Source organism: Panthera onca, chromosome B2, assembly GCF_046562875.1.
Source record: "Panthera onca isolate mPanOnc1 chromosome B2, mPanOnc1 haplotype 2, whole genome shotgun sequence".
In the NCBI taxonomy this organism is placed as follows: domain Eukaryota; kingdom Metazoa; phylum Chordata; class Mammalia; order Carnivora; family Felidae; genus Panthera; species Panthera onca.
This window is the reverse complement of record NC_138343.1, coordinates 110143469-110166636: the sequence shown is the minus strand read 5'-3', so window position 1 is coordinate 110166636 and position 23168 is coordinate 110143469. Positions and strand designations below refer to the sequence as shown.

Here is a 23168-nt window from a genome sequence, read left to right as displayed (position 1 = left end):
TAATTGCCCCAGTTTCTAGAGACCGTCCTATTTTTTTCCAGAGATTCGTTCCAATATTCCACTAACATTTCGCAGGACAATTTTTTTTTCTTTCCCATTTTCCATGGTATGAACCAAGGGCATAGTCTGGAATAAGATGCAGTTTCCAGAATCTTTGTTAAAAGAGCCTCCTTATAAGGAAGCAATACAGAGAGGTTCTGCTGGAACAGAAGTGCCATGGAATCCACACATGCTTTTCCAGTTTTGACTGAATCTCAAAACCCACCCATAACATAGCACAATGATGTCTCCAGGGTTTGAAAGGTAAGGATTCCTGACCTTGACACGATATATAACACCGTAAAACAAAACGTTGAAACACAAATAAATATAAACTTTAATAAACTGAGTCTTCAAAAATCAGGCCTCAAGATGAAGCCTATTTTCTTTTGTTTGTTTTTTTTGTTTTGTTTTCAAGATCACTGAGTGTGAGTGTTTCTCCCTAATTATCTAGTTAATTGTGCTTGACTGTTCCTAGCAATTTTTACTTCATTTTGTTTTATTTCATAGCACACTTCCAGAGAAGAATAAAACTTCATGGTGGGATTAAAACAAATCTGTATAATCTATGTCTATCTTAAAATTTTAATCTATTATCAACTTAACTGTCTTTCAGTTTGGAGACTGACCACATTATTTTAATAAATGTGAGCAGAATCATAATTCAATCTGAACTTGCAAACATTATCATTGTCTTTTTTGTGAAAAAGCCACACAATAGGAACAAACAAACTACAATGATATGTTTTTTAGGCAAATTCCAGGATAAGTTAGAGAATCGTAGCATGACGTTTGATCTGCTAGTCTTCTATCCCTTCCAGAGCTTCAATACTGTGAGTGATAATCAATGTTTATCATGACAAGCCAAACATAATGCAAGACGGTCAGTGCTTCTGAATTGCCACTATATTAGGAGTCGTTTATTTTAGCTGTATGTAATTGTTTTCTAAAGGTTATTAACCAGCTTCCAGATAAATGCTTGTTTGCTGTACAAAAGTGTAGAGGACTACCCTGAATTCTAATGAGGTAAAATGCTACTTGCATGCTGACAGCCTACGGGCCAACTATCAGAATGGGTGTCATCAGGACGTTTCAGGTGACATAATTTCCTCACGAGTGTTTGCAAGAACTACGGTCCAGTGAATTTCAACTTCTCAGATACCTGCTCTCATGCTCTAGGGTCTAAACTGTGATCTACTTTCATTCCAAACGTCCTTTTCTTAAAGTAGTATGATCCCTTCTAGCTTCAGTGTTACATTATCCTCATGTTCTGTTGTTGCAATCAAATGGACAGTTTGAAGGTATCTGTAGAGTCCTAATCAGGGCACTATCATCCAGGAAAGAAATACAGCACATGATATGTGGAAGATTATTTCATCCTAGTGATGTGGTGTAACGATTCAATTGTTTGTAATTTTGTGGAATTTACTTTTGTTTTCAGAAATTATGTCAGACAAACTGAAAGAAATGATATGAAATTGTATGAATCTTTACCAAGGTAGAGCCTACTCAATAAATGTAATAAGTAATCTGAGCCTGTTCTATCCTTTTGAGAAAAACCACAAATCACATTGAAAGTCATTTTGACATTTCAGTATTTTAATTATTTTTTAGATGTATTAGAATGTGATAATGCTGTGAATATTATTATTTTACCTTAGTCTTCCTGAAGATTCCATGTCTCTTATAAAAGCTTTGGAAATGGTCCAATTCTTTGCAATAACCTGAAACTGACCTGCACTACATTGCAGTGGAAAGAGCCACTATTTTATTTATAGTCACAGCTCACACACATTTACTTTTGCTAGTCTCCCGAGGAGCACAGAAAACTGTCCTACAAATTTAACATAGGAGAAAGTATATATAAGATAACTTCCTACTTAGAATTCTTTCTTTTTAATGCGTAACTCACTTCAACTCAATATAGATTTGCATTAACTCTAGGTCACATGCTATTGTAAATATAATAACATAAGACTTCATCTTTGTTGTTATACAGATCAGTTATTTCAGAGATCTTTACAAATTTTTTCAAAATTCATTAAAAAAAAAATCTTGCTTTTCCCTTGGGAGGTTGGAAATAACCTTATTTCCAAATAAAGGAGACACTTTCTTCTACCTCGTTTCTGGAATTTCCCTGTGTAATCTTGGACATTCCCACCTATTGTCTCTTTAAAACAATGCTATTTTATTTTCTTTAAAACAATGCTACTTTTCAAAAAAGTTGTTGAAAGCCAGGCAATTCACTGAACAACACAAGGAAGGTGGTCCAAATCATGATCAGATGTGCAGTCTTCTCAAGAGACCCAGGTTGTTTGGTCTGGAAGGATGAGAGCAGGATATGACTCCCAGAACAGGGAAGGCATGGGAACGAAGAGAATTTGGCAGGTAGCATGTTCACCTAACAGAACAGCAGCAAGGTAAACATCAAGGGAAGGTGACACAGACTTCTGTAGAAGTCGAGTCAGTTAAAAATTGAGGCTGTGCAGTGTGGGAAGGAAAAGGATTCAGACCAAAGGTAGGAGAAGGGCTGGTGAGACCCTGATACTGCCAGAAAGGTATTGCCAGAAACTGTCCTGCAGGCTCCAGGGCAGTTCTTAGACACATATCTCAATGATAAAAGTTTACAGAGAATGTTAAGACGATAGAACTGATGATCCACTAGTCCTTGTTATTGGATACATGTAGATCTGAGATAGGGGGCAGGTAGGAAGAAGGAGGGAATGATTTTTTTAAGAATATAGGAGGAATTTTAGACAAGCTCAAAATAACTTGTGTACCTTCTGTTCTTGACATTCTATAACTTCTTGATTATACCTGTTTATTTCCAACCATAGAAACAGAATTTACAAATTTTAGCCTAAGGATCCTGATAGAGTATTTTTATAAGAAATAGCTTCTCATTTTTAATTTCACACATATGAGATTTTAATGTTTAAATTATAAAAATAATTTTATATACCAATTAATAAATCATCACCCATTATGGATTTCCAAGGAGATAGATTCTGATTACTAGTAACCTATCCTTTCTATGAAAGAATGAGATAGAGAACTAAAACATATTCTTTAAATCTGGAATATTAACTTCCCATATAGAGGAGAACTCTTTCATCTTAATTAGATTTATGTCAGTGTGAATATTAGTTCACTTATAAAGATAAGTGAATAAAGGTCTGATGTATATGCAAGTTTCACTGAATGCAATCTGCCTCTCTAATATCTTTAACAGAGAGATTTTGAGATATATTTAAATATAAAATTTCCTCAGCTCCCATTTTACTGTAGCTCACAATAAACAAAATGCCACTCTGATATATGGATTAGGTTCTTTCTTGAAGAAATTTTTCAATTTTGATATACACAATAATTGATTTGCATAACCCTACAATGGCCATCTCAGACGGTAAACAAAAATTTCTTAAAGATAAATTGTGGCCAAATAGTGGCTTTTCTTGGTCCTTTAAACTTTGCCACCTCATAAAAAGTAGAGTGAGATCTTTATAAATAACCAAAATAAGAAACAGAACTCTATTCCCCCTCAATAGCTAACTCTAAGTCTCTTAGCTTTATGATTCTTCAGGTAGTAATTTGTCTTTATATTTATCTAAAAGAAATCAGAGTAGTTCTCAACTTAGAATTACAGGGAATAGGTGACTATATAAAGAGTAAAAAAAAAAAAACCTGTTAGGGGCATCTGGGTGGTTCAGTTGGTTAAGGATGGCTCACTCAGTTAAGCATCTGACTTGGCCCCAAGTCATGATCTCATGATTTGTGAGTTTGAGCTCTGTATCTGGCTCTCTGCTGTCAGCACAGAGCCCACTTTGGATCCTCTGTCTCCCTCTCTCTCTGCCTCTCCCCTGCTCTTTCTCTCTCTCTCTCTCTCTCTCTCTCTCTCTCTCTGTCTCTCTCAAAAGTAAATAGAAATATTTTTTAAAAACTTAAAAAAAGTAAAACCCTGTTTAAAATATTAGCTCACATTCTAAGGTTTCAATAATCCAAGAAGCCTATCTAGAAAGCTGTAAGATCAATAAACTTTCTCAGTAACTGTAAAAGTCTTTTACAATTGTTCCTGAGATGTTTTCAACTAACCAGATGCATCAAAAGTCACCATTCACAGAACTAAAAATACACCAATGTTATAACAACCAGCTTCTTATGATTCATAGTTCTGCTAACATTTTTAAGTCCCATGAAATATATTTAGCTTTGAACTTAATTGAAACTACCTTACACAAGAGTCTTTCATAATTTTTTATATCTTTCAGTCTGAGAAAATAATTTTGACTGAGCAAGTGGAAGAGTCCCTCTCTGCATCTTGCTATTATAATGTAGATGAAATAAAAATATTATTTCCCCTCCGTTAAAAAGCAATAGAGCTCAAAAGTCTACCAACTGACATTATCTGAACATTTTCCACTCCCTTACAAAAGATGAGAAATCACATCAGACAGGAAACACATTCTTTAGATTAGTGGCAGGTGTAGAACACACACACCAGTCAGCCTTTATTTTCAGTGTCAGCAGGCATGCTCAGCGAGAGGGCACAACTCTTCCTTTTCATTGAAGTGACACACATCGTATTATTCCTTCATCTACACATCACCAAGCAGAAAAGCTCCCAAGCCACAAAACTACTTGATCTTGCTTGAACACCACGCTATTCTTTAAAAATAAAACTTCAGTGCTAAGAAGAGGGATGATGGTGATGGTGATGGTGATGAGGAGGATGATGGTGATGGTGATGACAGTGATGATGATGATGAATTTAGTTTAAGAATTTCTTTAGGAACAAGGAGGAAAAGTGGTCTCCACTCTCAGACTCATTTTTCCATAGAACAGTAAACTTATTCAAGAGGTGAAAAATATAGCAGCTGTATTTAGAAGGCGAATGATTCAGATTGCAGCACAATAACACAGTTCTGGAAAACACTGAAAGCTGCAGTAGAAACTAGGTGCTCACGAAGCAAGAGTTTCAAAGGTAAAAAGAAAAGCCTTTCTTCCACTGCCCAGGATGGCCACCAAAACCTCATTTTGTAGTTTCAGTTTCTTTTCCCCTCCCCATGAGCCAAATAAACAAAAACACCAAGGCTGTAAAACTATGACATGACTCAGGGTAAAATCCGGAAAATGGGGGAGTAAAAGAATCCCTAGTACAAGTTTGAATTTAGGATTTACCTGCTCTGATCCCAGTTGGCTGCAAAAAGGACTAGAATCTTCCTGCCATAGTGGTCCAGATTGGCCAGGCCCCCAGGGAAGCCATCTTTCAGTGCCTGCTTGATTCCAGGGTCAGTGGCCTTGAAGCTTTTGAACATGTCCAGGTTCTGCTGCCGGTACTCAAAGTACTGGGCCAGAAGGCGGAAAGCTTCAAAGTGATGAAACTTCCTGGCCCGCAAGAAGCGTAAGATGAAGGCATCATCTGTGCGCAGAAAGCCAATGTCCGGCCTGGTGATGACCATATCCCTCACCTCCTGGATGTCCTGGTGCAATGTGTCTGGGTTCTCGTTCAGCTCCAGGCGAGCTTTCTCCAGGGTCTCAGGAGAGAGACCAGCTTGTAAATGAGTCATCGTCCCGCTTGTTCCTGAACCTTCCCTTCCTCCTGCTGACTGTCCCACAACAGACCTGGCCCTTGCCACCACCACACTCTGGCCTCCAGACCTCCCTGCTGCCTGCTTCCTCTTCTGTACAGGAAATTGTTTGTCTTGGCGTCCAGACCAGTACCCTGTTGCTCCTGCCTCTCGGCAGCTCTTTTGTGGGAGTACGAACTTCTTTTCCCACCGCCTAAAAACAACACCTCACTTTGGTTCCCTCTTCCCTTTCCTTTAAGGAGCTGTGGACCTCTGGCGGGCCCAACACTCCTTGTCCTTCCTCAACCCTAACAAAACACCCCTAAGCCCACCCAGCACGGTTGGCACTGATCTTCATGCTGTCCTCTTCTCTTCCAAGATGCAACAAAAACAACCCCCACGCACATCTCAGCCCCAGCTCTGTGATGCTTCTGCGGTCCCTACTGAAGGATGCGCCTGCCAGGGATAACGATGGGAATTCTGATTAATAATAAGGTGGCTCTTCAGCGCTGAGCTCCAGGGCGGGGAGAGAGCGTCTTTGCCAGAAAGAAAAAGAGAGAAGGGGGGGGGGGGGGAGGAAATTATTTTTCCTTATGCTTATTTAAAGATGTTATTCTTAAAAGGCATTTGTGGGATTTTGTTTAAAATGATTATGATCCAATTAGGCGGAGACTCTGCAGATAGCGCACCTTCCCTCCTCCCTTCCTAGATACACCGTGATCTCAGAAGGCACCAGAAGGGTTTCGGTGGCGTTGGCACCAGCGTGGGCTACCCACCCCCCAGCCCCACCCGCAACTTCTGCCTTCCTCTAACCCTTTATTTCGACGGAATTATCCCGGGGGTGGAGGGGGGAGGTGGAGGGAGGAGGGGGATCTTTCCCAGAACACACATTTCAAATGCGAGGTTGGGGGCGGGGGACGGGGGGAGAGAAGGCAGAGAAGAGGAGTGGAGGATAAAATTAAAATGTCTCTACCTTTTCTACAAAACCCCAAAGCAAGAGAGAAGAGCGGCGGGCTCCTACCAGCAAACCCGGAGGCGGGGACGCTAAGCAATGCGGCACTCCCTGGCATCCATCAGCCCCGGCTTCGGCGGCGGCGGCGGCGGCGACAGCAGCATCAACTCCTCTCCGCGGGATGGAGCGAGCAGCGAAGAGGGGCGGCAGCTGGGACCCGGGCCGGAGACGCACTGGGGAGCAGCCGCGACCACATCGTCAGCCAGCAGCCCGCTGCCTCTCCCAGCGGGAGGGTGGGGGTGCGGAGCTAGGGCCACCGGCGTCCCAGGTCCTCGCCCGGCCCGGCCATTCGCGTCCCTGGGAGAGGAGAACGGAGGGAGCGGGGTTCGAACGCCTGGATGGACAAGGCCACGCCGGCTGCCGCCGCCTTTGTGCGCCGGAGCCGCGGGGCGGTGGGCGCGGCGGGGCGGCAGCTGCGGGGCGCGGGCCTCTCCACGGGGGCCCCGGGCGGCGGGAGTCAGGCGCGCCCCTCCGGGCTCTTGCTGCCGCTGCTGCTGCCGCTGCTGCTGCTGCTGCGGCCCCGGCTGCCGCTGCTAAAAGAGGACTCGGCTCAGCCCAACTCCTCTCTAATTATCCCAGCACAGATCTGGCTGCGACGTAAGCGCTCACTCAGCTCGCGCACGCACCCCGCTCCTCTCACCCTGACTCCGCTGGGGAGGACTGCGATTTCCGCCGCATGCAAATATCCTGAGCCCCAAGTTTAGCCTTCCCCTTGTCCCCACTCCTCGGCAGGCTACTCGAGCGGGCATCACCTGGCCAGGCGGGCCATCGACGCCTCGCGGCCTCCCCACGCCCCTCTCTCACCCTTTGTGTGCAAGACCCCGGAGCGGCCGGCGAGTAGCTGTTGTAGATGGCAATGCACACGAACACACATTTTCTAAGTCCCTTAGGAGATCATTTCGATGTGGGAAGTACACAGAAATATTTTGTACTTTTTGCATTTGTTGTTGACAGATATGTTTAATTTAGAAAAGGAGACCAGAGTGGTCCCAAAGCTTTGTGTTGATGATTACACCTCTGGAGGAACTTACATGAATAGTATTTCAACGATGCATTCTGGCTGCTGACTTACTATTGAACAGAATGGAAATGAGCACCGGGGCAAAAAACAAAAACAGTCCCAGAGGAAGGAAAAATAGACACTTCTCATCTCGTAATAAAGCATATATTTCTGGAGACACATGCAATCATTCTCTTTAGTGTTACACACCTGTATACTGGAATTATCATTAAATGAACAGTCTTCAGCCTCAGATGACTGTCTAAGGGTTTGAGGAAAAGGATTGTTTTCTCTTTTCAAAGCACAGCATGTTTTACTGCGCATGTCCCTAAGAGCAACTTTTGGCTTACAAACTAGAATAGGGTCCTAAATTCAAGTCAACTCAATGCAACAATTATTTCCTGAGCTCCACTGTGTGGGACGTTCTTGTAGATTTTATGGATTGGCGGTCTTGAAGACAAGTAAACATTGTCATCCTTGATGACTATTAGAACCCTCAGATTACAGGCACACACTTCTTATTGTTCTTTAGCAATGATGTTTACCAAAAGAAAAAGGAGAAGGATGACAGACCTCTGGCATTTTATTCATTAATTTAATGCAAAGTTTAGTAAGAACCAGAATACACACACACAGTCATTACCCCCAAGGAATTTACACTTTAAATGGGAAGGCAGAAAATTACACACACACTCACACACACTATATTTTTTAATATAATATATATATTTATTTATTTAATGTCCTTCTAGGACTTTATGTAATTATGACTCTTCAAAGGCATTCTGAATATAATGTGAACTATCAACATAATTTAATTCACAGTTCAAAAGATTTCGAAAAGTTTCTTTTTGGCCAATATTCTAGAACTTGAAGAAAATTTGTCTCCTGTGGATTCTATAAAGAGATTTTCTGAAGAGGTTTCACCAATATTGAGAGACAGTTCTTCATGGCTCTCTTGTGTTTCTGAATGTCATAGGAGCAGGGCACAAACTGCCCTTTTTCTCCTATCTTTTCAAGGCTGTGTATACAGTGTTAGTACACAGACTTGGAAGAGATTGGAAGCTAGAGATAGTACCTCCATCTGAATGAAAGGTTTGCTTAGAGTTTGGGAAGATAGAGGTAGTATCTCCCTTCTTAGCACAGGGCAGGCAGGTTTATTTTGGTCCCCTGTTCTCAAAGCTACTGTCCTGTAACACCACCTACTATGTGGGCCAATAACATCCGACCCTCTTCTCTTAGGCTTGTGAGAATCAGGGCTTAGAAAACAAGCCTAAAATATGTTGGTGCTTAGACTACTTGCTGTTCCTGAGTAATAAAGTTGTTTATCTCTAACTCAGAGGTTTTGCAACTTCCACAGCACACATGAAACTCTGGCCAGCTAACCTGTTAGCATGCAAGTAGGCTTAAATCTTAGAACCTAAAGGTACTTAAAAACCAATTACTTAATTTTGCTCTCTGAGATGGAAACAGTAGACCATATTTTTAGAAAGGAATTATAAGATAAAATTTACTTTGTTACTCCAAAGTATGGTGTGACCTATATTTAGTGATTATATTTTTATTATTTATAAATGATAGGCTTCTTCAAATAGGTTCATTTTACTATATCAATATATGGTGTAAATTGCCTCTATCATGCAGTAGGTTTGTTGGAATAGGTCAGACAGGTATATATAAAAATTTTCTTCATTATATTTACAAACTATTAAGTCCTCACTCTGATAATTTTACTATTATTCTCCCTCTACTCTTACATTTGAAATCAGTTCTGAAACCAAAATAAATATGCAAAGTAACCTAAGAATTAAACAAGGTGTTTATCCAGATGACTTCAGAGTGTTTGATTCTTATTCAATATTAATTTACCTTGCCAAATTAATGCAAAGTAATGTAAGAACTAGAATAGAAGAATAAATTAACTAAAGGATTAATTAAAGTATTATTGGAAAAATAATTAAATTAAGGACTTCTGGTGTTTTCAAGCAACCTTAAACCACAATTTGGTTTGCTATTATATTTAAAGTGGACATAGTAAGTAATTTACATTTTAAAATACTTTATCCCATTTGCTGTTAAATAAAATACACATACAGAAAGGGGCACAAAACAAGATGCACAGCTCAGTGGTATATTACAAAGCACGGACTTGTGTAAATGCCCACCCCAGTTAAGGAATAGAGCATTGTCAGTACCCACATATAGCCCTTCTCTCCTCACCTCCTAACTACTTGCCTTGCCTTCCAACAAAGGAAGCTACACCATCTTCATTTTGAAGGTCATCACCTCCTTGTTTTTCTTTAAAATTGTATAAACTAGGTGGCTGTGCACTACAATTTAGTTTTTCCTGTTCTTTTTTTTTTTTTAACTTAAATGAATGCAATCATTCATTTTAACTTTGTGATTGGCTGTTTTCATTCAGTGTTACGTCTGTGAAAGAGGGCTCTTTTCTCCATGGTGTTGCATGTAGTTAGTTCATATTTGGTGATGGTGCATGGAATTCCATTTTATAAACAATATTCTTGTCTATTCTACTGTTGGTGGAGATTTGAGTTGTTTTTCTATTTTGGGGTATTATGAATCATGACGTATAAACATTCTAATATATGTCTGTTGGTGCACATGGGTTTATGTTGGAATGAAACTGCTGGGTCATGTGGGATGAGTATCTTCAAATTTACTAAATGACACCAAACTCTTTTCCAAATGGTTGTGCTATTTCACCCTCCCCCCAGAAGTATATGAGATTTCTCACTGTGCTACATTCTCACATATCTTATTATTATCCATCATTTTAACTTATCCCATCTGATTTTGAACAGGCATGTTTGCATGGTAGTTTGAGTATAATTTCCATGATTTTTAATGAGGTTGAGCAAATTTTCATGTTTTTTGGCCATTTGTATAAACTTTGTGTGTGAAGTGTCATGCACTTTTAATATGGTCTCTGATTAGTATAATTTTAAATTTTAAAATAGTTCAATTTTTCTTCAATGAATAGTATTTGGGGGGTTTTGTTTAAGAATATCTCAAGGTCACTCACATATTCTCTGATAGTACCCTTTAGAAGTTTTATTATTTTTGCCTTTCATTTTAACCTACAATCTCCCTGAGACTGATTTTAGTGCATGGTGTGAGAAAGGGATAGAGTATTGTTTTGTTTTTTTTTTTTAATATGAATATCCAGTTGACTCAGCACCATTTATTGAGACTGTTTATTGAAAAGACATCTTTTTCCTATTGAACAGAAGAGCTACCATTGTCACAAAATAATTGTGCATATATGCATAGACTGAATTCAATATAAATTTTAAATTTCACAAGGCATCATTGTTTTATAAACCAACGTTCCTCAATGGTTTGCAAAATGTGAGCTTCAGACCAGCAGCATTCGCATTACCTGGGACCTTATGAGACATGTAAATGCCCACCTCTGACATCTTGAATCAAAATCTTGGGATGGGATCTCACAGTGTTGTCTGGCCAGCCTTTAAAGTGACTCTAAATTACATTAATATTTGAGAGTCATTGCTCTAGATTTACATACATGTGTATCCTTTTCCGTGTTCTTTATTCCTTCTACACAAGGAGTTTCCAGAAATTCTGAGTTTCCTGAAAGAATTGTTCTTCTTTTACCAGACGCACACCCTTTAATATGTCCCTCAGTACAGATCTGAGGGTTATAAATGACTTGTTTCATCTGCTTGAAAGTCACTATCTTACTTTCCTTTTTGAATATTTTTGCTAGGTATGAGATTCTGGATTTGCAGCTATTTTCCTTCAGCACATTAAATATTTTAATTCATTTTTTTCTGGCCTATAGTATTTCTGTTGTAAAGTTAGATCTCTTTTCATTTCTTTTTTGAAAGTGATTTTTTTCTAGCTGAATTTATTTTTTCTTCCTGTCTTTCATAATCAGCAGTGTCCTGTACTCTTTTTATTACTTTGCTGTTTCACCACTTTTTATTCTTCTATTCCTTTATACATTTTTTAAAAATCCTTCTTGAGTTTTATCAAGCTTCTTGATGCTATCGTGATGTCTTTCATGTGTTTTGGAATGATTTAAGTCATACTATCTCCATATGTTGCCTCTATTCCATTTTCTTTCTCCTCTGTTTCTGGAATTCTGATTATACAGATATATATCCTCACTGTTTCCTCCATGTCTCCTTAATGTATCTTCTGCATTTTCCTTCAATTTTCTCGGCATCTTTCCTTTTGGATATTTTCTGTCTGAACTGGTTTCAATTTATTAAATAATTTTTCAAATCTCATTAGCCTGCTAGTCTGCCTCATAACTGTCTCTTTATTCAATCCTTAATTTTAGTTCCAGGATTGCTGCTTAATGCAAAGAGAGATACACATATGTCAATTATGTAGGAATTGTCAAGCTCAGTTTTTATCTCTATAAGCATAATAAACATAGTTATTTTAAATTCTTTGATAACTCCACTATCTGGGTTCTTGGTGGATCTGCTCTATTATTAATTATTGTTTCCATTGTTTCTGTTGGTTTTCATTTGTTATTGTATTATCTATCCCCTTGAGTTTCCACCTATTTTAATAATTGTATCTGTTCTTACTTCCCTCTGATCCTGTTTTTGTCTCTCTAATATCTTTAGGCAGGGTTTCCTTTTGTTGATTGTCACTTCTAGATGTTCTCACTCAGCACTCTGATCAATCTCCAAAATGCCCAAACTGCATCTTTTTTCTTAAGAAACTATCAGATAATTTAAACCAGTTTCCGAATTTTCTTAGTACTGATATACTTTTTTAGATGTTGAAGACCATAATTTTATATCTACATCTATAATGTATAATTAAGAGATATATGAAGACGTTTTACCTGCACAAACAATGCCTGCATAAGTAAATCACTCCTAGGAGCTCGTATGTTCATGAAAAGAACAAAATTTTACTTAAACATTAGAACACATTTCTAAATTTTTCCCTTAGTATTTATTTCCCAAGTGTTTTTTTATTTCATCATCTGTGAGTCTCATTTGCAGACAAGTGACAGCTGAACTCTAAAATATAAGAAAACATTTATATGTTTAAAATTTTAACTAAATTAAAATTTTAAGTTGGGAACTTTTATTTAATTTTTATTTTGAGATAATTTCATATTAATATGCAGTTTTATGGACTAATACAAAGAGATTTCACTCACCCTTAACTCAGGTTAACTCGGGATACCCTTATCCCAATGGTAACACATCACAATCACGATATTGATATTGATAATCAAGAGACAGACATTTCAATCACCACAAGGATCCCTCTTGTTACCTTTTTATAGCCACACCCACTTTTATAAGCTCTACTTAACTCTCAGACCCCAAACTCCAGTGCCCCAATATATCTAAATACACCAAAATTTTAGAATCTTCTTCCTTCCACAATTAGAGGATTCATAACCAGTAGTCTCTCTAACATAAGAGAGCATTAGGGAACTTTGAAATAATACCTTGACAATCCATTGTCACTTGTACACAGTCTCCATTATGGTAGTTAATAGGCAAAATTCTTTTTTCCAGAGGTTTATTTTATTTTATTTTTTTTTTTTTTTTTTTTTTTTTTATTTTTGGGACAGAGAGAGACATAGCATGAACGGGGGAGGGGCAGAGAGAGAGGGAGACACAGAATCGGAAACAGGCTCCAGGCTCCGAGCCATCAGCCCAGAGCCTGACGCGGGGCTCGAACTCACGGACCGCGAGATCGTGACCTGGCTGAAGTCGGACGCTTAACCGACTGCGCCACCCAGGCGCCCCTCCAGAGGTTTATTTTAATTTTTTTACTTCTTTTTGTCATATCTATGTAGTACTACAGATAAGTTAAAAATTAAAACAAAGGTATTGCCTTTAAAAACATCACATTGACTGGTGTTGCGGACGGAGTTGACAAATTCTCATTTCATCTTAGTGTTGTGTTACCAATGATATCACACCTTTACAGAAACTAGTAATAGGAAATTGATCCACCTATTCCCCTCATGATACAAATGCTTCCCAGAAACCCTATTAGATGCAGTGGAGGCGATTGTATTGCTCTTCTTCCTTTCAGAGGAGTAAATGTGATCGAGGAGATGATTATATTAAGTCTTATTAGTCTGATAAGTTTTATTTAAAACCATAATAATTAATATATATGACAATTTTAATACTATTTCATATTACAGATCTATATTAATTAAGTTTTGCAATTTTGTTTTATTTTATTTTGCCAAGGTTCTCCCTACTTTTAATAAAGGCTTTTCTAAATGGATACACCTTGCCCAGGTACATTGCCCAGGTAGTTCCAAGTGTCAACAGTTTCCATATAGTTGTACAGGTGAAACTAGATTAAAATAATCACTAAGGACCACCTCGAGGAAAAACACTCCATTAAAGATTGAGAGGTGTGTGTGCACATGTTTGTATGTATGTGTATAGGTAAAAGAACCGGTGAAGTTCTGGATGGATGTATATAAGCCTCAGCTATTTTTAAGACAGCATGCAATCATGTGTCACTCCCTGGGCAGCAGTTTGGGATCAACAATGCTAACCTCCCTAAAATGTGTTTCCCTATTTACAATACTAAAGAGTCTGTCAGGGTGAAGGTCCTTCGACAGATAAACACGGTAAAAACTACTATTTTGCTGGATTTCCCAGAGTTGTCATTTCTTAAATGAATGCACTTGTATTCAGACTTGCCGATGTAGTGCACATGCCAGTGAGTAAATGTCACCCTGTTGGTGATGCCGTGTCAGTAGATAAGAACAAATTCAGTTCTGCCTCATTGCTCTTGTTTTGAGGCATATAATTTCAGTTGTAACATATTTTCAGACCAACTGCTCAAACTTAAATCTCTTTCATTTTCTCAGGAATGATTTTGTCCTTCAAAATATTGACATTCCTGTTATTGTATCATATCTACTAATAATCATGGGATAGGACCTGAGTTTCTTTTAATGGAATATAATTAGCTAAACTTCACGAGAGTTAGAAGTAAATTTTCTACAACAAGCACATAGCAACGATAGGTGTTTGCCCTTCATTACAGTCCCAATGCTAAGTACACATTAAACACTCAAAGGCCACCAGTGAAAACAAGTGGAAGAAAAGTAAAATTTGTAAAGTTAAAAAAAAATCCCTATGTGTTTCATCTGTATGTTTTTTTTAAGTGGAAATAGTCCTCAAAATATACAAGTAACATATTTTAGATTCTTGAAAGAAATAGTCTTTGACATTTGATTCAATGTGTAATAAATTGGTTTTCTATGATTTTTTTTTTTTGTAGTTCACTTAAATCATCTTTTGAAAGCGTTTCCCTTAGATTTCCAGTGGTTCACTTCCTCTCAAGCTGCAGTTACAGACATTCACGTGTCTTTCCCAAAGTATTTATCTTCTGGCTTACTAAAGAGGATTATATTATAGAAGAAAGCCTTGAAAATGTCTAGCCAACTATGTGTTAATGGATTATTAAGATGAAATTCTTAGTGATACGAAGAATGATTTAGGAAGTCATGGATTAATCCTCCCATGAAGTTTGAAAAAAAATGTTGTTTAAAGATGCAAATGCAGTTTCAATCCTTTACTAATTCATTTGTTCTTTCACCAAATATTTATTGAGAACCAATTATGATGTGCTCCCTGTGTTAGGCAACTCTGCTTCATTTTCAGCTCACCACTGTAGGATATACTATAGATAAATTATCTGAACTATTAGAGGTTTATTTTGCCAAAGCCTCATCTTCAGAGTTGCTAAGGTGATGTTTTCTAGTTTAAGATAGGCATAGTTCCGTAAATTTAAACAGAATCCTTCAGGATAATGACCACTACTGGTGATAGTATAGCTTTTCACATTGATGCTATGACCAAAACGTTCCCCTTTTAGCATCTTACACACTGATTGGCTGTCTGGTATTCTGGCTTTGCTTAGTCTGGTTGCTCTCCTTGTTGGCTAGAACACTGCCTTTTATCTGATACCAGGCACCAGTCATCAATAGACACTTTCTCCAGAAGATGACTGTGAACTCTCTGCCTTCCAAATGTTCTCCCACCAGTCGAAGGACTGCAGGCTGTTCCTTGACTACGTGAGCATGAGGCCAGGTCCCAGAGCCTCCTGCTTCCAGAATCATGGTCAAGAGCACATCCCTCCTCCAAAACTGTGTGAGAAAGAGATAGGCCCCTCCAAAAAAGCACCGGGGGCCCAGCAACATCTCAGAGAGTAGATTTTTTGGCTCCATCTTTCTTCCCTTATCTAGCCAACATTGTTCCTCAATCTACCAAAATTGCAACTCAAGGGAGAATATAACTTGAATAGCCCAGAATAGGTCGTAATGTGGCAGTCAGCTCAAACTGTTAACCGTCCATTTTCACAGTACTTGATTATAAAAGTTTAGAGACAGGTTTATGATAAAAGTTTCCCATACCTCAGCAACTCTGCAGTATATGCCTGGGTACTATGAAAAGTAACTATGGAAAAAGATTTGAACAACGTTCACAATGAGGTAAAACATAATAAGACAATATCATAATAAGAAAAAAACTGTGAGTAGTAATTTATACAGCTAGGGTTTCCAAATTGTATATTTCCAGAATACTAATCACTGAAAATCATATCCTACTTCTATCTTCTGATCTTATAATATTTTGGAAGTTACAAAACAAGACTCTAAAGACAGTTGCAAGTTTTCTAGGATCCAAGTTACAAGGGAATACCAGAAGAGTTTGATGAATATCCACTCTAGAGCAGAAAAAATAAAATATTGATGTCATGATTTCAAAATTAATCAAAGAGTGAGTAACTTTATAAGGTTATGAAAATTCCTAAAATATAAAACAACTGAGGAAAAATAAAATTTGCAGCTCAACTCTTCAAAATGCCCCTTGCTTCATGCGCATGGATTTACTCATGACTCCCGATAAGCATACTTTCTCCAAAGGCTACCCATTACTTCTGCTCACAGCCTTGGAGTGGCGCTCCAGCCAGATGGGGGCAGGCTTCCCAGCAGAGGGAGCCACAAACTTGCTAGAGCTTGACTAACATCCTGGGGCCAAAGGGGCAATGGTCACCTGGGGTCTGGGCTGTGTAATGCCATCTAAAAGTAGGGTTGCCTAAAAGTAGGGGGGAAAAAGGTTCTTAGATAAATTTAAATTTCAGATCAACAACAAATAAATCTTTTTTAGCATAAATATGTCCCATGAAATACTTGAGGCATACTTACACAAATTTTTTTAATTAAATTCAAATCTAACTGAATATACTATATTTTATCTGGCAGCCCTATTTGAAAAGTCTGTTGCCTACAGAGGGGATGAAAGAAACTTTAAGAGTAAATACAGGACCTATTTTACCAACATGAGAAATTTAATGGAAACAGGAAAGAAATAGGGGAAGAAGATGGAAAGCAAGACCAGCCTCATGGTGATGGCTCTGCACCCATTGGTAAGGTAAGCAAATGCCTGGATGAGGTTGGGGTGATGGGGAGTATGAGCAGTAGATTGGAGAAGCAGTGGATATAGGAAGTCAACAAGGTGCCCACAACCTGGAAAGCTGCTCATTTGATTTATCTGGTCCATCTTACTTGTCTGCCTGGACTCTTAGCGGGAGGGTAGACTCCAAAACATGCCTCTGTCTCCTGCAAAGAGAACTGGGAGCTGGAGAGTATGAAGTTCAGAGAAACTCAGTGAACGAGTGAAATGTGTCTTTGAGTGTAATCTCAGCCTTTGAAATGTGCTGTGGCTTAAAGGACCTGGAATCATCAGGCATGACTGTGTCTGCTTGTCTCCACAAGGAGATCCTTGGACTTCCTGAAGAAAAGGACCAAGTCATATTGATACTGACTTCTCAATACCTGATGCGAGCCAGTCTCAAAGGAGCTTGCTGTGGATGTTTATGCTGATTTGATATTTTGTGATTATGAGACTAAAAATTGTTTTTCTCCAAAGAAAAGAAATAGGCCTTTCAGAGCATCAAAAACTATATATTTATTTCAAAAATGATCAAGAAATCAAAATATAACTCAGACTTTTAAAGGGGGGAAACAAGTAATCTGGTAAAAATGATTGCAACTCTTTATTAATATAAAATTCGACTATTTCACTTTCTTTGAGCATTAAAAACTATTGAAGCTGTCTCTGAGAAAGACAAAACACTCCTGTGTTACAGGAAATAGTTAGCTACACTCTGGCATAATGTGACCAGGATTTAAATTATTGGATGGATGAGGAGTACCATGCAGAGAAGCAATGAGCTTGATTAATTTCTGCTGATGTGCCTCTAGAATAATGTCCCATCTTATCTCCCTTCATGTCACGCCACCAACCAGGTGCCTTGACTGCCATGAGACTCACTTTTATAAACAGCACATCCTTTCCACTAAATGAACAGCATAATGCACAAGGCAGACGGGTGCTTCAGCCTAAGAAGCTTAACCTGGAAAAAAATCATTCTGAGCATAAAATTTTATATTAGACACTTTGACAATAAGGAAACGGCATGCAATTAAGAACATCAGTCAGAGCAAAAGCTCTGGTTTATCTCATAAGTTTTATCTTTTGCTATAATGCCCGGACTGCCTGGTTTACATAAAAATTAACTTAGCTGGTGTGGGTTAAATCACCCTCTAAAGTTCATTTTACCACGTGTATAAAAATATCTTCTGAACTTTTTCAAAATTGAGCATTTCTCACAGTGTCGAATAATCGATCAATATTTTATACTAATGCCTATTAGCCGTCATCGTGCTTCCGTGAAAATGTATTCCTACAAAAAATTTTACCTTCTAAAGAGAAGTCACCAAGTTCATAATACTGGCAGCTGTTCAGGTGAAGACAGAGAGGCAGGGTCAAAGAGGGATACCATAGGGCTTTAAGTAATTTAGTACCATTTTATTTTTTAGTATGTTAGTGGGTATAAGGGTTTCCTCATAGTATTTCCATTTCTATGTCTTCTTGAATGTTTTATACTAAGCTTTCAAGAAAGAAGACATCAGAATTGCTTTAATCATACGCATACTTTGGTGATGCTTATATACAGGTCATGGTATATGAGGCACATTTATTCAGTATGTAGTATTTTGTATAGTATTTAGTATTTTATTTAGAATTTTGTCTTGTTTTTTCACCCATCCTTTCTGATGTTTACATATTCATTCAATTACAAATCAAAGGAAAGCATTCTGATGAACGATAAAAATGGCTTGGATTTTAACAAATGGTATCGCTTATAGAGTTCTTCAACCTCAGAAACCCCTCCGACTACCACCCTATCTTTTTCCTCTCCTCTCCTTTAAAAGGTTTGAAAAAGCTGGTTAAGTCCCCATCTCCTCTGCATCACCTTCTAGTCACCTTCGACCACGCCCTCTGACTTGCTCCATTAAAATGTATTCACCAGGCATTAGTGGTTGTCACTAACAGGTTCTTGCTAAAGATCACTTCATCTCTGCAGCATTTGCACTGCTAATACCCCCGTCTTTCCTAGCACGTTGTCTTTAGGCCTCCGACGTCTGATATGTATTCAGCTTCTCTCTCTTGAGTCCTATTTCCACCATTTATTACCATTTTCCCTGACAATTTTACCCTAAGCCTCTTATAAGCCTCATTTTCTTCACTGTGAAGATTACTCATTGTAGCATTACTTGAACTGTGTTTTGCATCCTTACAATGGAATACGAGGCTGCTATTTTAAAATATAAATCAAATCTGTTGCAATCATCTGGAAAAATTAAGCTGCACAAAGGTAACACAATGCTTTAAAAGAATTATCAATAGCAATATAAATATGCAAAATGTAGGAAAAGTTAGAGGGATTTGCACTAAACTTCACCAAAAGTTTTTTATAAAATGGAATAGATAGTAGAGTTACATCCTAAATTATGTATTTGTATCATTGTAAATTTCGTGAAAGCATACATTACTTTAGCAGCTATAAAATATGAAAGTGAAAAATATGGATATAGTAGACATCATTTTTGTCTGATTAAATGATGTAGCACTTGGCACTATGGTATATGGAAAGCCCACAACACACATTTACTATTATTGTTATCTCACTGCACCTTTGTAACAGTTCATTATGACTTCCTCCAGTCCTAAAATGTTTGTGTTTCTTAAGCTTGCATTTTCAGCTCCTTCCTCTTACTCTATTCATGTGTCCTGCCACTCTTATGTCAAAGACTCACACCTCTCTAGCCAAATTACCCTAAGAAGCTCCGGACCCTCATACTGGCGTTTTGAGCATATTTTTGCTTGTAGATCCTTCAGGTCTAAAGATGCATCATGCAGGGGCCCTGGGTGGCTCAGTCAGTTGAACCTCCAACTCTTGGTTTCAGCTTAGGTCATGATCTCATCATTGTGGGATCTAACCCCATGTCAGGGCTTGCAGTGACAGTGTGGAGCCTGTGTGGGATTCTCTCTCTCTCTCTCTCTCTCTCTCTCTCTCTGCCCCTCCCTATATGTGTGTACACGCTTGCGCATGAGTGCACTTGTGTGCACGTGTGTGTGCACGTGCTTTTGCACTTATTCGTGCTCTCCCTCTCAATTTAAAAAAAATTAAAAATACAACATGCATAACACTGAAGTCTTGAATTTAACCTTCTATAAGGACTCTGGCTTTGAGCTCCCTGTTTTAGTGACTAGTACCAAGACATTGCACAAGCTAGAAACCTAAAGATCAGCCACTATTCTGCCATCATCCTTCACAGCTGATCTCTGGTCCAGTCAGGTCTTCCCCTTTTTATCCTTTACAGCCCTAGAGATTATCCCCTTCCGTCCAACTCCATTGCCATTCTCTTGGTCAGGCCCTACACCACATCTGTAACCACCTTCTATTGGTTTCATTGTCCCAGCTTTATACCAATTCATTTATTCAACAAGCATTTACAGAGTCAAGTTTATAGCCAGTGGGGAGAAAAATAAGTAAATCTGTAGTTACAACTTATGTTTTCATCAGTGTCAGCTCTATTACTCTTATTTCATAGAATACCACATACACATTATTCAGGTTCAATTTTCTTAAGAACACAAGAATCTTAATGCAATCATATGATAGGATGACAATGATATTACAATGATAATACAATTGGCCTTGAAGATATAGAGTAGACAAAAACGGGCTTAAGGATTGGGAGATTTCAGAGAAAGCTTCCTGGAGGAAGTGATACTTGAGTTGAAGCCTAAAGTATGAGCAGGTGCTGCCTGGACAAACAGAAAGATGAAAAATGTCCCAGGTAAGAAGCACCATCTTCAATGTCCCAGAAGCCAGTTTTCTTAGCATGAAGCATTCCGTTCTAGTATAGCTGAAATTTGGCATCAAGATGGAAGAAACAGACAGATCCCTGTAAATTCTGTAATAAGATTAGTTATACTCTGTCCTATGGAGGCTGGCAGCCATTGCATGATTGAAAGTAGGAAAGTCACATAGTAAGATGATCACCCTGGCTACAGGGGTGCCAGTTCCAGCCCTTGAATCAGAGTGAACTTTGCATCTCCTCTTTAAGACCTTTCAACAGATCTCTATTTCCCTCAGCTTAACGTCCAGGTATTATCTGACCCTGGCTTACTTCTCTAACTCATTTCTCTTGTCATTCACTCAGCGTCAGCAAAATCAATCTCCTAGCACATCCTTGCAAGAGTACTGCACAGTCTTGCTTCTGAGCCTTTTCACACTCTGTTCCACAGTCTGTTCCCCAATCCTGAAATATGCTTCTTGCACCCTTCGTCACTGGTTATTTCTGGTTATTCAGGACTCAACTTGAAATCAACCTCATTATAAGACCTACCCACCTCTGCCCAAGATTGATCTGTGCTCCTATTCTGTACTCATAACTTTGTATGATAACCTCATATCATATCACATATCATGTTCTAGTGCAATTGCCCACATTCTCTTTTTTTAATCTCATTCTCTAGTGTGCATAAGTTCTGAAAAGTTAGAGCTTTGTCTTTTAGGGATGTGATAAATATATGTTGAATTAATGAATAGCATCATTTGGTTTTCTGGTTCAGAGTCAATGCCAAGTTTTTCAAGGAATTCAAAAGCTCAAATAAATATAGCAAATAAAATATAATAACAATGATTTAAAACAGATAAGAAGTAGCTTTATAAATTATATGGTAGAAATTACATTAGTAGGAGTCAAGATACCCGATATTAGTTATGTCTTTCTCACTTGCTGTGCCGCTAAGCTTGATTATTTAAGATCACTTAACCACTTTTTCTCCACTTGTAAAGTAAGAGTGTTCAGTTAAATGATTTCTAACATTTCCTTCAAATTTAAAACCCTTTGTTCAGATAATAACATTAAATGTAAGTAGAATATATGTAAAAGTACTAATGTTTACCAGACTGCTTAACTAACAACATGCTTTATTTACTTCTATTCAGTTGTGTAAAATGGGAGTAATGGAAAAAAAATATTTATCTCTATAAGCCATCATGGTTTGACTAAATATGTTTCACACTCTCCTTAAAAATCAGTTTGTCTCTTGTGATTTTGCTACTGAATGGAAAATCTAATTTTTAAATAAAATTGAAGTGGAATACAGTTTATCTCAACTATAAATGGTGACTTGAAACCTACTTTTAAATCTATTCTCAGTAATTCAATTCTAATCACTATGATTCAACTTTAGATAGAAATTCACTTATCAATTGAATGATCCTTTTCTCTGTGTTTTATTAATATATTTTCATGCATCACCTTCTTTGATTAGAGCAATACAGAAACTGGCATGGAGAATTCAAAGCCTTCGGATTATACTTCTTCAAATGAGTATGATTTAATGTCAGAGCGTTGCCATATGGCTTATAGATGTAAAACTTTCAGTTTTGGATGAACAAGGTAATATCACCTTTGAGAATCTATCCACAAACTGTCAGAGCAAAATTAAAAGCAATTCATCAAAAGAGCATGCTGACTGTCTTAGTAGAATGGACATTGATTATGTACCAATTAAAGCAAACATGACTCACACTGAATGGAAATCAATTGACTCCATCCATATAATAAGCTTGATCCTCCCCCTCACTGTCTAGGAGAAGGGGACTACGAAGGTGGCTGGGGGAAGGAGAGGTGTCTGCATGTTACACAGCGCTGTCCTGAAGTTCAGGTAAGCTGAATATAGTCCCAGAGAATGTGTGGCCAAGTTGAAAACAGACAGGCCAGCATACAGGCTCCACTCCACTTAGCGGCTCGCTGATCTGAAGAGGGAACTGTTCAGGGACCCCTGTGCAGTGCTGGCCCCCAGGGAGAGATCCAGTGCTTCCCCATGGAGGAAGACTGCACTAATGGGAGATCTGGGTGAGGGGCAGAAGAGGCCCCTTTCCCCATTAGAGCCAGTGATGTGCATTCCTCAGGGCAAAAGCATAAAGCGCGTGCTTTCTAAAGCGTTGGGTGTTGGGGCCCCTGGGTGGCTGAGTCCATTAAGCGTCCGACTCAGTCTCAGGTCATGATCTCACAGTTCCTGAGTTCAAGCCCCGTCCCCCTCGATCAGGCTCTGTGCTGACAGCTCAGAGCCTGGAGCCTGCTTCGGTTCTGTGTCCCCCTCTCTCTCTGCCCTTCCCC

General features: G+C 38.6%; 1 protein-coding gene across 3 annotated transcripts in view; it reads right to left on the bottom strand.

The window, feature by feature from the left end:
• Positions 1-6739, bottom strand: part of CLVS2 (clavesin 2) — a 69955-nt gene extending 63216 nt beyond the window's left edge. For 2 of the 3 annotated variants that reach the window (XM_078447268.2, XM_078447269.2), the window contains exons 1-2: positions 6628-6739; positions 5218-6142 (exon numbers count right to left, since the gene is read on the bottom strand). In XM_078447268.2, coding sequence (XP_078303394.1) covers positions 5218-5606 — 389 coding nt within the window. In that variant the 5' untranslated portion in view covers positions 5607-6142; positions 6628-6739. Of the gene's footprint in view, positions 1-5217; positions 6143-6579 lie in introns of all 3 variants that reach the window. The other variant, XM_060616554.3, reaches the window with a different exon arrangement.
• Between the last annotated feature and the right edge of the window lie 16429 nt (positions 6740-23168).